This window comes from Arachis duranensis, chromosome 7 (genome assembly GCF_000817695.3).
Source record: "Arachis duranensis cultivar V14167 chromosome 7, aradu.V14167.gnm2.J7QH, whole genome shotgun sequence".
Classification (NCBI taxonomy): Eukaryota; Viridiplantae; Streptophyta; class Magnoliopsida; order Fabales; family Fabaceae; genus Arachis; species Arachis duranensis.
The window spans coordinates 22,692,297-22,706,830 of NC_029778.3; the positions used below are offsets into that span (position 1 = coordinate 22,692,297).

The window sequence follows — 14,534 nt, forward strand, 5'->3', positions numbered from 1 at the left end:
TGTTACTACATGATAAAGCATGATTCTTTATCAGCATTACATTTATAACTTATAATCAGTAAAATTATCTTGTTAGGTGTTATAGAACATACCACAAAACTCGGTGGAAGTTACCATGTTGTCTTGAAACTTACATCAGATTGATTATCAATGCATCTGAACCATAATCCAAATATATTACTAGATTGTGCGAAAAATCAAATGTAAATTAATTAATAGATGATTCGTGTACCATATCAGTAATGTGTCTGTCAAGTACGAAATGATCAAAGTCTGATCTAGTAGCTTTAATTATGTCTGTTACTTCAAGTTCTTCACTGTATCAATTAAAAACCAAAACACATTAGAAATGTTCTCATTGATCGACAACACGGATAATATCAAAATAACTTACGATGGATCTAGCAAGGCTGAAAATGCATATGTACATGCCTTTATCTGATCTTCCAAAAGATGCATGGTTGGAGTTGGCATAAATTTACACTTCATTAACTACAAGGTTTAACACAAAAGTATTAGCAATACTCATTGTAGACTAGATGGTTAATTAGCACTACTCACAACAAACTAGATAATTAAAAATTGGTGCCTAAGAGGCAATTACGTTGGTAATGGAAAAGAAATAAACAGGTCTTGAATTTATTGAATAATTTGGGCTTAATCTTTGACTTTCTAACTCCACCTGAGAGAGTGAACGGTAATTTTTTCTGTGCCCCCATAATAGTCTTACCCCAAGAAAAAAAATAGGTCAGTAAACACTTATTATCATGTTAGGAATATACTAATAAATATGATGCATGAATTTTACTACACATGCATATACCTTTGATATATTTTTCTTTTTTGTTGTAGCTCTTACAGTTGGGGATACTGGTTTGTCCATATTGATGTCAATGTTGAACGCATCATCGTGAGTGAAAGACCTCTTGTCCAGCTCAATAAGATCATCTTCATCATCCGATATAGCAGTATGAATATCAATATCCGAACTTTTAGCCTTCAATCTATTTGGGAATGGATGTGTCTTGTGTGAAGAAAGTTTGGTCGGAGTCTCGAAATCATTGTCTCAATGCAGCTTATAGATTCAAGGATATTATCAATTTTTTCGTCCCGAGTCATGTTTGCAACTCTCATTGACTGCAAACATTTTAGGTAAAATAATTCCATATAAATGTAAAAATACAAAAAGAGTGATGGTTGTTCTGATGAGATTGTCAATGGAATAAGACAGATTTATCTAATCACAACTAATATCGAAAAATATTTATAATATATAAAATGTATTACATAATATAAATTTAATTACTATTTGCCTATTAAATTATCTGCATGCTAAGGAGGACCTCTTCCATTTTAATAGACAATTATTCACTTTTATTTAGATCTTTGACATCATCATTAATAACTAAGTCATCCTGTAGAAAGAAAACATAAAAGATTTAATTACTCATAATAAATTCTACTAAAAATTAAAAATCTATTACGTCTTACCTTAGCATTAGGAATTATAGTTCACATCTGAGTAACTAGATCAATTGTGCTAAGATCACGGTCTGTAGCCAGTGACATATTCTGTGTATTACATGCATCATTAGGCACTAAATCTTCATTAGAGGAGTATCTATGATTGTTATCAATTGAAGAATATTGTATGAGTAAATTTGGTTGAATGGAAAATATTTAAAATAATTTGTCAAAGTATAAAAAATTAGTCGGAGTGAGCACATATATATACACCTAATAAAGATAGTCAAATTTTAATTCTATATTTTTTAAAATTTTTAAACTAAGTGAACAATTCTACAAATTTTCATGTTATCTTATCTTTTGGTTAAAATCAAATAGAAATTGAATTTTATTTTGATTTTAATTTTAAAATTTAACAAAGTGAATTTTATTAATTCATATGATTATATCTTATCTATAATTATTTTTAAGTCAATAAATACTCAAATAATAATAATAATATTGGATGGATCACTAATAATTAAATAAAAATAGGAACAAACTAGTTGAATAGCATTACATGTGTTCAAGCACTTACCAATCGATTGAATCAGTAATTGAGGATACTTCAATCGATTTCACTAACAAAACAATCGATTGAATACATACAAACTTCTGATTGCAAGCATTATTCAATTGATTGGTTTCCTAATTCAATCGATTAAATGCGTATGAATTGATTTTAAGAACAACTAAAATAATTTCAAGACCCTGAAACAGATTTTTTTCATTCTTCGACACATTTTCTTCATGGTCCAGATGCCCCTTAGGTTTGTGATGCCTAGATTAGTGTATAAAAGATCAATTGCTTCTCCTAGATGATTGATAGCTTCAGTTTACCTGTCTTGACGCTGCCTCATCTCAACAAATTGTCCCTCAATGTATAATCTCATGCTTCGCAATTCATCCATCAAATCTCGCATTGTTGGCGACGGAGGCGGTGGTGGTGGGAATTCCTGGGGTTGTGCTTGCACCTCAAGGTCTTGTGGTTGTCCTTGGATTTGAGGTTCTTAGGCATCCAGATCTCTTCCCATCTGTCTTAGCGTTTTGTCATCAATCTTGGCTACATTACTCAAGACGATACTTTTCTCTTCACTCAAGTTAATTCCAAGCCATTTGAAAATCTTGGTCCATTGGCAAGCATATCCTAAACCAACACTTGATTTTCCTCTCTTCATTTCAAGCATATGATGAACCATAAAATAAGGCCAGTTTATCTTCTTTCCAGTCACCAAAGCCCAAAGCACTATGTTTTCTTGGAATCAACATGTATGAAAACAAATACATCAATATACGCTGCTCATTACCCAAACCATTGCAACTTATATTACCTCTAGCATCCATATGTAGATCCTCATACTGCAGACTCTGCAAACCAACCAATCTATTATATTCACTCCATTCCTCATCTACCACAATACCTCCAGTAAATTTTGCCCCGTGATAAACTAAATTCCATTGTTCAGCTAATTGTTCTAAAGTAACTCTATAATGTCGTGACCCTAAATCAAACTCAAACAGCGGCATTACTTCCTCATCATCTTCATTAGTTTCAGGAACAACATAATTTAAAGTACTATAAACAGCCCTAACCAAGTGGGGATAATAATCATCCTTAGTTTGTACAAAATCCGTCAAGCGCTGTGTTTGCAAAGCATTCCAGACTAAATTATAATGTCTATCATGAATGAACTCGACTATTATGTACCTGGGAGGAACAATTGTCCTTAACTCAAACTTCTCTAAATAGTTGTTCAATGCCCTCGGAGATGGCAACCACCTTTCCATGTAATAGGATGAAGCAACTAGTCTGACAGATGTAGAACTTTCACCCTCAACCCTAACTCTTTTGGCGTTTTTAGTTCTGGCCATTTTGGGGATATTGGTTCAGTGGATTTTGTAGGGATTTGGATGAGGATTAATAATATATATGTAGTTTGGAGTGGATATTGGTGAGATTGGAGAAGAAGAAGAGATAAGTTTTTTGGATATAGAGAGAGAAGAGAGGTTATGCAGAAATTGTGTTGTTATGTTTTAAAAAGGGGAGGGAGGATGAATACGCATGTTTACCATGCTTAATATATAGCGCATTTCAAAATTCAATCGATTGGATTATCTTACCAATTGATTGAATGCAGAAAAAAAATTTATTTACGTCACATTTCAATCGATTGAATGCTCATACCAATCGATTGAATTGGAATATACCATATGTCACGTACAAACTTCAATCGATTGAATTGTGAGACCTCAAGTTGCTTTGAAGTCTTCAATTGATTGGGTAATATAAACAATCGATTGAATTATAAAAAATCCACATTCTAATCATCGTTCAATCGACTGGGTAATATGACCAATCGATTGATTTTTGCGAAAATCATACTGCCTTGCAATTTTCAATCGATTGTTTTGTGATAACCTGAAGTCCAATCGATTGAGTTATGGGAAACCTAAAATTCAATCGATTGTTTTGTTAATTCAATCGATTGATTTCTAAGAAATACGATTTCACAACCCTCGACGGATGTAACGGATCAAAGATAAACTTTTAATCAATTGGGATTGCCAAAAAGTTATTACGATCAATGAAAGATCTAATTCGTATTGTTTTTGTTTTTTATTATTAATAAACATAATAGATGAATAATAAAATAATATTTATAAAATAAAAAATAATTTTTATAATTAAATAAAATATATGGGGTTAATTTGTAATTAAAATTAGAAAATGATTATTTAGCAATTATTAAAAAAACTTAAAAAACATGTTTTATTATGGGACTATTTAATAGTTCAAACATTTTGGGACCATCTAATACTTTGCCGAAAAGTCGTTGTTCAGTTTTAGTAGTTTTTGAAGAGCTACAGGTAAGAGTTACATTTTATTTACTTGCTCATGATGTGTTTGATGAAATGCATGAACTATATGTACTTTGCAAATTAGTTTATCGTGTGGAGTATTGTTTTAGTGAGATCATGGTTGCTGCTTACACTAATGGTTCCTTACTCTTATCATTCTTTGATCTCTTGATTTTTAATTTTGTTGTTTGAATAAGTAGATTGAACATTGATTCCTTGTTTACCTATTTGGTAATGTTCATAAGCTAGGTGACATGTTATATCCATATTTGAGATTTTCATATTTTAATACATTTTATCTGCTATGTCACGCTCATTGTACTACTCTTTATTATTTTAAATTTTAGTGTGTCAATGATGTTATGCATTTGAGACATTTCATTTCGTTATGCATAAATATTGCTTTCATATATAATTTCAGACTTAGTGTAAACCTTTTAAAAAACTAACTCAATAATTATATGTTAATTATTTTTATGAAATAAAAATATAATAAAAAAATTCATCTAAAATTCGACTCCTCTATATTATAATTTTTGAATATGTCCCTGTCTATAACCAATTATAAGATTGATATGGTTTGAAGGCATTATAATTGAAAATATATATTCTTTCGTTACATTCAGAAATGTTAATTAAGTAATTTGGATTAAATAATGTTTGAATTATTGTGGTAAAATATTGAAAAATAAATTATGTTAAATTAGACTTGGTTATTTATGTGTCACGTGACTAACACGTATTATAAGAGATTGTCTTGGGACAACACCTACATATAAGTTAGTGAAGAGGATTTTATAAGCTATGCTTAAACTATATAGAAGTTTTCACACAGAGAATTTTTCTTCAAAGAAAGGCCACACACAATCTTCACAAAAAACCCTCAATTCTTTTAAAAATTAAAAAATAATTAATCACCTAATTCACTCAATTAATCACTCATATAATTACGTCATGTGTCTCCGACAAATTCCTATTAACTGCTGCTTTCACTGAGTTCATCTCTTATCCTATCACATTCATGCTAACATGCGTCATTAGTAACATATGTCTACATCATTTCAATAGGTGCTAAAATTTTTTCATTTCAGCACCATAACATTGGCTTTTGATAAAAATAAATGAATATATCTCAAAAAGCCAGACAATACTAAAGGACCTGCAAAGAGAGTGGTACTAACAACTCTATCTCATACTTCATATATCTGTATAACAATTGATAGAGTTTAATTTTTTAGGCAATTATACATGTACAATAAATACTGTTAAAACAAAAATCATAAAGATTCAAAAATAAAAAAAATAATTACTATGTTTTTGGCAAAAAGTGGGAACCTTTTTGTAAGATGAGAGATCAAGATCACTATTAAGCATCGGCATAGTAACTACTAAATGGATACTATGTGTTTTGTTGATTTTTAGTAAATCGACGGTGGTTCGATTCTAATAGTTTGGGAACGAAACCTACTCCTCTTTTTTGCGAATACCAGTTTTCTAGAAGTTCATCAAAGTTCCTCGAATTAGACAAAAATTAAAGAAAAAAACTGAAAGAATGAAAGATAAAGATTTTGAAAATTAAATTGACTGAAATCAAAATAATTTGCATTGAATTTAAATAAAGCGGTAAATTGCTTTCAGTTGAGTCAAAGGACTTTTGACATAGAAATTAAAGATGCTGAAATGGAAATTTGGCAAAGAAATTAAATGTTGTTCGAAAAGTGAATTTGCAAGGAAAGTAAAGTTTGCAAAAAATATAAATTAAAAAGATAGAAAACAATGGAAGGAATCCTACAGAAAAGAAACTTAAATGCAGACTCAGAAAGTCACTGGGATATGAGTGTGCTTGAGTGTTTTCTGAAGAAAAGTTCCAATCATTGTGACTTCGAGCCTTCTGGTATTTATAGCTGTATCCTTAACTGATTAATTTGAAATGAAACTTCCACGTGAGCAAAAAATAGGTAACCATTCCCGCTCTTTTTCCTGATCATGTGACGGTTTTAGAAATTCTTTCGATTTCAAAGTCTTCGATCTTCTTTGTCGAATACCTCATCGATTCGCTAAGTCGATTGGACTCTTACTTAATGTCTCCGAATACGTCTCTTTCGACACCAACTTTCTACCAAAAACTCACTTGGTTACTCGAATAACCTCCTCCTTCGAATTCAATTATGATTACTTCATGAAATAATCTATAGCTACCAAGATAAATTTATGATTCTTCGACGAACGAGGGTGTATCAACCCAATTAGGTCTAAAACCCAACCTCGAAATGGCCATGACTTAATGATCGAATGCAACTCAGATGCTGGGATCTGTTGCACCACTCCATGGCGTTGACACTCTTGACACGCCTTTGCATAATTGATGCAATCTTTAACCATCGAAGGCCAATAAACATGATTTCGACGTAAAACCTATTTCATTTTTATCACAGCTTGATGAGCGCCACATATACCTCTATAGACTCCCCTAAAGCAATATCTTTATCGGCTTGACTTAAACATCTCTAAAGACTTCCATTAATTCCTTTCTTGTATAACTCATCAGCTATTAATACAAAATTCATTACTTTCAACTTTATTTTTTTATCCACTTGAATACGGAGATTTTTTAAATACTCAGCAATAGGTTTTCTTCAATCATCATCTTCCCATGCATCCAAATACAAAACTTCTCTTTCATCCACCTGCACTAATATTTGGCAAATTTTTGCCAATTTTCTTAGTGTTTCTGGGTCTATTTTAAATCTCGAAGCAATCTGAGCCAACTCATTAGCAATTTCATTCTGAATTCTCGGAATATGGACTAATGAGACCTTTCGAAAGGAAGTTAACAATCCATGCCATTGCTAAATATTTTTGTTACATTTGAACTCCTTCGACAACTGTTTCAAAAAGTAATTGAGAATCCCCAAGGATTTGAACTTCTAAAGCCCTTTTTTCGATCAAAATTTCAAGGCCTAAAATTAAAACTTCGTACTCAGCCACATTATTCAAGCAAGAATATTTTAACTCAAAACAAAAATTCCAATGGACTTCCCTCTGGTGAGATAATCAAAATTCCCACTCCTGCATCATCTTTATGCTTCGAACCATCAAAATATAACTTCCAATAATCGACATGGACGTCAATTATATTTTTCCCTGGTCATTCAGGTTATTTGAATGGTCAACTAGAAAATCTGCAATGACCTATCCTTTCACAGCCTTGACTGGAACATATTGCAAGTCAAACTCTGTTAATGGCAACATCCATTTTCCTAGTCGACCCCGTAACATCGGAGAAGTCAACATATATTTAACGAGATCAGTTTGTGCAATAATTTTCACAGGTCTGGCAACCATATAGCACTTTAACTTTGTGCAAGCGTAATACAAAGACAAACACAACTTTTCAATAGGTGAATACCTTGTCTCAATATCAGTTAAAACTCGACTAAGATAATAAACAGCTCGTTCATGGCCATTCTCATCATCCTGAGCTAACATACACCCAATCGTGTTTCCAAATGCGGCAATATATAGTTCAAAGGTTCATGAGGGTGAACATTCATCATTATTGGCGCTTTGGACAAATAAGCTTTAATTGACTCGAAAGCTTCTTGATGTTCTCCCGTCTATTGAAATGGTAATTCATTTTTTAGTTTTATTAAAGGTGCAAATATTCGAGTTTGACCTGAAAGATTCGATATGAACCTTCGAAGATAATTGACTTTTCCAAGAAAAGATTGTAGTTCTTTTTTCGACTTACGAGGGGATAATGCTAGAATTGCATCAGCCTTATTCTTATCGATAGCAATTCCTTTTTTGTTGACGACAAATCCTAAAAAGTTCCCTGCTGACGCACCAAACGCACAATTTAAAGGATTCATTTTTAATCATTTATTCTGCATAGTAATAAATGCTCTTCTCAAATGATCGATGTGTTGAGTTGTCGAATTCGACTTAACCATAACATCATCAATATATACCTCCATAAATTTTCTAATATACTCATGGAAAATGGTATTCATAGCACGTTGGTATGTTGCACCAGTATTTTTCAAATCGAATGGCATAACTACCCACTCATAAGTGTCCAACGCTCTGGGGCATCGAAAAACAATTTTGGACACATCATCTTCAACAATGAAGATCTGATTATATCCTGAATAACCCATCTATAAAACTTAGAATTTCATTCCCTGTAGCAGAGTCAATTAACATATCTGCTATAGGCATAAAATATTCATCTTTCGGAGTGGCTTTATTCAAATCTCTAAAATCAATACACATTCTTAATTTTTCATTCTTTTTCATCACAGGCACAATATTCAAAACCCATTCAACATAACGAGCGGTTCGAATGAATTTCGCTTTAATCAAGCGTTCAATCTCTTCTTTAATCTTTTGATTAATTTCAGAAGCAAATTGTCGAAGCGTTTGCTTTACAGGTCGAGCGTCTGGTTTCAATGCTAATCGATGTTCCACAAGAGAACGATCGAGACCAGGCATCTCATGATAATCAATAGCAGATGGTATAATTTAGTTCAAAATGGGGTTGCAAGACCTTTAGATATATAAGTAATTTTAACATCACCAATAGATCCCAAATTAATTTCTTCTAAGGGATCCTATGATTCGAACCCTTTTGCATATTCATCATCTTTTACTGAGTATTTTTCAAAACCCAAATGTTCTAAATCATAGATGCAATCAAAAGATAAATAAACTGATTCAATAGGATTAAAATGAACTTTTTTATTTGTTGGATTAACAACAACTTCATTTTCAACACAATAAACTTCTGCTATTTCAACAACAATTTGACTAACAATATCATTAGAATTATGTAAATAAGAAGATCTTAAACCATGACCAAATTCGATTGAAGAGATCGAATCTTTAGTATGAGAAGAAGATACTTATTTAAAGGAAATTCCCACGTGAGCGAAAACATAAGTAACCATTCTCACTCTTTTACTTGATCATGTGATGGTTTCAGAAATTCTTTTGATTTCAAAGTCTTCGATCTTCTTTATCGAATACCTCCTCGATTCGCTAAGTCGATTGGACTCTTACTTAATGTTCCGGAATACGTCTCTTTCGACACCAACTTCCTACCAAAAACTCACTTGGTTACTCGAATAACCTCCTCCTTCGAATTCAATTATTTTTTACTAACACTATGATTCTAAACTTTTATGCGATACTAATTACCAAAGCCTATTCTCACTCTATAAGTTGCTGGAATAAAATTTAAAATCCCAAAATTACAATCATTCCTTCATGAGTTTTCATTAATTCAGACTATATAAATATTAACCCTGGCAAAACAAAGGTGATGTATTGGAGAAAAAAAAAACTCAGAAGTGTATGACCTCATATATGATTAAATACAAACAAAAAAATAATATCATTACCTTTAACAATTCTTTACGTATTTTTAAATCACATGCCTACTATAATAATATTTATATAGTTAAATTCATTTAATTTTTTTTTGTTCTTTTTCACTTATATTCTTAGGATTTATTTGGACACCATTTTCGAAAAAAAATCTTTTTATAAATGATATTTTTTAAAAAAATCTTTTACAAAAATAAAAGTAATTTTATATTTGAATATTTTATATAAATTTTTTTTTATCAATTATATTTAGATAAAATAAGGTAATATATTTTTTTTATATTAAAAAAATATATTTTTTATTAATTTATTGACGCCCAAATAAACACTCATAATAGCAAATCAAAGACTTGTGAAGAGAAATCAATAAAAAACAAGAGAAAATATGATACATATAATAAGAAGCAAAGCATGAATAGTGGTGGTAACAGAATAAATTTATGGAAGTTCATCCTAGTAAAAGATATGAAAGAGTATATAACACAATAGATATTACAACAAAATCTCATATATTTTCATAAATAGTTATTTAAAAATTGTTAAACCTGTAAATATTTAAGTGACTTAGTTTTAAAGGACAAATAATATCTGAAACGAAATATTTTTACCATATTAAATATCAACAGATAAAAGCAAAGGAATTAAACAGTGACATCAATAAGTCACAAAAAAAACAGTGACATCAATTTCAAAATTTTGAGTTTGAATACATTTTTAAATTAATTGGCAATTCAAATTAAATATGCATAAGATGAAATACCATAAGAATAAAATTTTAAAAAATAAGTGTTGGCGGGGATCTAAAATATTACTTTTTATGCATTGTCATTCTTGTCCATATAACATTACTGTTCCTAGAAACAAAGTATACTTCTCCTTTGTCCATCATTCTATCTGTTTGCAATTGTATATGATTTTCAATTTGAATTTGAAGAAACGAAATTAGTTATGAGAAAAAATGAGAAAAAGACTCAAGAAGTGAGAGACATAATTAAAATAGATGCATCATAAACTCTTCAATAAATAAATGAAGTGAAGAAACTAATAATTATTCATTTAAAGACAATTATTAGATTATATACTAATAATTCACGCTTTAGAGACATCTTTGTTGAAGTTTTGACAAGATTAAAATGTAAAATATTTTGGTTTATCAAATAGTCTGTCCATTTGTTTAAAACTTTATTTGTCTATCTGACATTCTAAGATTTAAAATATACAAAAATAAATACATATTTAAATATTTAAAAAAAGCTTTAATTTTCTCACTAAATTTCAAATAAAAAAAATAAAATAGAAATGAGCATAGATACCATTCTAGTAAAATAATATTATAGTCATTGTGTTTGATTATGTAACTATTGAATCTCATGCATTTACAAATCAAAGATAATAAAAATTTTCAACTTTCAAAAAGAACACATAAGTTGGGAAAGAACACATAAGTTGGGTCATGCCAATTACTTATAAATTGATTTAAGTACTTACAACTGTCAAACTCTGTACAAATAAAAAATTTCGAGTACATATATATAGATGTAAAATTTGTTATTTTTTATTAATAATTAGTTATTAATATTTAAAAATATAAATTAAAATTATATTATTAAATTGTTAAACTAAAAAAACAATAAATTTTACTTATTATTAAACTTTTTTCTTTAAAAAAAATCCCACCGTCTCTCCAAACGAATCTTGAACAAATGTTTAATGTTATCCCACTTGCCGCGTGTTTGCCTCTCATTGTTCAACGTGTACATAGTTCATGCATCAAGTTTTAACAAAAAAAAAAGAAAAACAAAAAACAAAAAACAAAATAAATGTATCTCTGTTTGGACAAGTGATCAGGAACTAGCGGCATAGTTCTCAGGCCATGGCCATTTCTTCTGCTCCATTCATCCCCCCGTTGTGTCAAGCGGAATTCCGCAAATGCCCCTTCCTCTCTTCGAAACCCCAGTTCCTCCCTCACCTCCTCCGCTTCAAGTCCCAACGAACTATTCATGCAAGTTCGGCTGTTACTCTAGAGTCGGTACAGTAAACCCTCTCACTCTGACAACTTTAATTTTTAGAGTTAATGTTTCTTGCTTTTTTTTTACCTAAAAGTCAAAGGTTGATACACTAGCTTTGAACTATGATATTTTGATTTTTTTTTCTTATTAATTTATGTCATGACAATGAAAAGTCTTCATTTTACGTATAGTAGTCCTTATTTACCAAAGGTGACGAACGAAATATTATAGAAATGTAAAATTTATGATATTCCTTCTTTTTGAGTTTAATAGATTACATGTGCAGATGATTCTGATTCGAAAAGAGAGAAAGCTTTGCAAAGGATTTGATTGGAAATTTGTAATTGTGGTTTAACCTTCTTGTTTGGAAAATGTCTAATGGATGAATTTGTGTTCTGCTTTCTAAACGAAGCCTCATGAATTACAATTACATAGTTAGATATGACTGTTGGCAAGGGTCACAATTGGTATACAAGATAAATTATAAACTTAATAAAATTATGAATAGTGTATGGATAATGAGAGACATTTCTCCGTCTTCACGACATCTATAGCTATATGAGATGAAAGTGTTGATTTTTATTACTAGTGATATTTGCTTGGTAGCAGATTTCCGATGCTGTAATTTGACTTAATCCTTCTTTCTTATGTGGTTTAGCTAGGAATGCTAAGATGGTACCAATAACTGAGACTATTGATTATAATTTTAGGGAAAGTAAGTAACGTTGATGTTTGAGTGACAGGAGAATCTGAAATTGTTGGAGTACATTAGTTTCTCCTTGTTAAATAACTCAAATTTGGCTTATTGTCCATTGGTTCATGTCCATTGTTAGTTCTAGAGAAAATAAATTTTGGCTATATGGATGGATGAAATGTAGTGATCAAGTGAATTTGATATTGGAATGAATGAAAATGATTCCTATTATGTGATGATGTATTATACAATAGATACTGATGATGAAAATGATTACGAATATTATATGCGCAAATCCGAGGCTCCTATGGCCTTTATACAGTACTTCAAATGTGTGCTTCATGCCAAAATTTCTAGGCTTGATTCACACTCTTGTGATGCTTTACAATTTTTTATTAAGTACTCTAGATTTTTTGTTAAGTACTCTAGATTCTAAACTTTTAGTGGTAGTCCATGACATGAAACTTTGAAATTTTTTCTTGAAAACTTTAATTTATGGCATTGCTTGAAATTCTCCTCCAATGTCTATTAGCTGTATTAATAGTGTGCTAAATTTGTTTAGCTCTTTGTCTATATAGACATAGATATTAAATTCAGATGCATCGTGAATTTTGGCATTGCAGTGCATTCATAACATAACACGGATATCTATTTTATATCAATTTCTAGTTGATGCCCAAACCAATATTCCAACTTAGAATTATCATTATTTTAACCTTCAGGGTTTAAATACACAGAATGAGCAGGAAATACAAGTTGATGTCTTCTCTTGTCCAATATGCTTTGAGCCCCTGAAACGGAAAGGTCCTCCTGGCCTTAAGATGTAGGTTGAGCTGATATGCATGAGTTTTGGTGTGTTCAATTCTGTATGTTTCTTAAACTCTGTCTCATTCTAATATACTAAATTCATTTGAAACTTCAGATCAGCAATCTACAGGTCTGCATTTAAGTGTAAGGGATGCAATAAATTCTACTCTAGCAAGGACACGTATTTAGATCTAACTGTGACTTCTGGCTTGAGAGATTACTCTGAAGTTCAACCAGCTCGAACAGAGCTTTTCAGGTATAAATAGACTGTGATTCAACTCTGTTTACATGGGATAACTTTGTTACATATCATTACTCTTCAATTTTGGTGGGAAAATTTTCAATTCAATTGCATTGAGAGAGTGACATGTGATATATTTTGGTTGTAAAATTAGTAATAGATAATAGATAGATATACTATCCTTATAAGGAAACCACCAACACCTTTAAGCAATGCCATAGTAGAAGTCATATCACACAAAATGTATTATACCATTTTGCAACGTGATCATGACAATTATATTAATCAAACCTCGCATCTTTTTAGTTAATTAAATCAGAAACTCTACTAAATGAAATACAATTGTCATTGGCTGTTATATAAAGTAAACAACTTTCAAGAAAGGAATCCATGTATTACACCCAGCTGTGCTGTAATTAAATGAACCAATGCCAATAATTGTATTTCACTATATAAAACCTTTGATAGGGGAAAATCTCCTTGTATCATATTGCAAAGTGGCAAAGAATAGTCGACATTGTGGTGCTGTCATATTAATAGCAGAGTGGGTTTTGTCTCAACCTATGCACCACAAGTTGTAATTTAATGCAATTGATTTCATTTCCATATAAATGTTAGGAGCCCACTTGTTTCATTCTTATATGAGAGAGGTTGGCGTCAGAACTTCAGGCAAAGTGGCTTTCCTGGTCCAGATGAAGAGGTATGCTTGAATCATGTTGATTGCAGATTTGTAGTTATCCAAAATGGCATTAGAATCTATATGTGGCTCTAGTCCTTTCTTTTTTTTTCTCTGTTATTACTTAATTTAGCTTTCTTCATAATATATATTGAGCTCATCAACTTTTCTTTTTCATTCAGTTCAGAGTGGCCCAAGAGTACTTTGAATCTTCCAAAGGTGGTCTGCTTGTCGATGTCAGCTGTGGTAGTGGTTTATTTTCCCGAAAGTTTGCTAAATCTGGAAGTTATTCTGGAGTCGTTGCACTAGATTTTTCAGAGAATATGCTTCGCCAGTGTTATGATTTCATTAAGA

The 14,534-nt window shown here is 30.9% G+C and overlaps 1 protein-coding gene across 1 annotated transcript in view; it reads left to right on the top strand.

The window, feature by feature from the left end:
- Nucleotides 1-11,551: 11,551 nt before the first annotated feature.
- LOC107458306 (uncharacterized methyltransferase At2g41040, chloroplastic) overlaps nt 11,552-14,534 on the top strand; it is a gene marked incomplete in the record, with an annotated part of 5,810 nt that continues 2,827 nt past the window's right edge. The window contains 5 exon segments of the mRNA XM_052251880.1: nt 11,552-11,782; nt 13,179-13,279; nt 13,379-13,519; nt 14,123-14,204; nt 14,363-14,534. Of these exon segments, the coding sequence (XP_052107840.1) occupies nt 11,627-11,782; nt 13,179-13,279; nt 13,379-13,519; nt 14,123-14,204; nt 14,363-14,534 (652 nt within the window).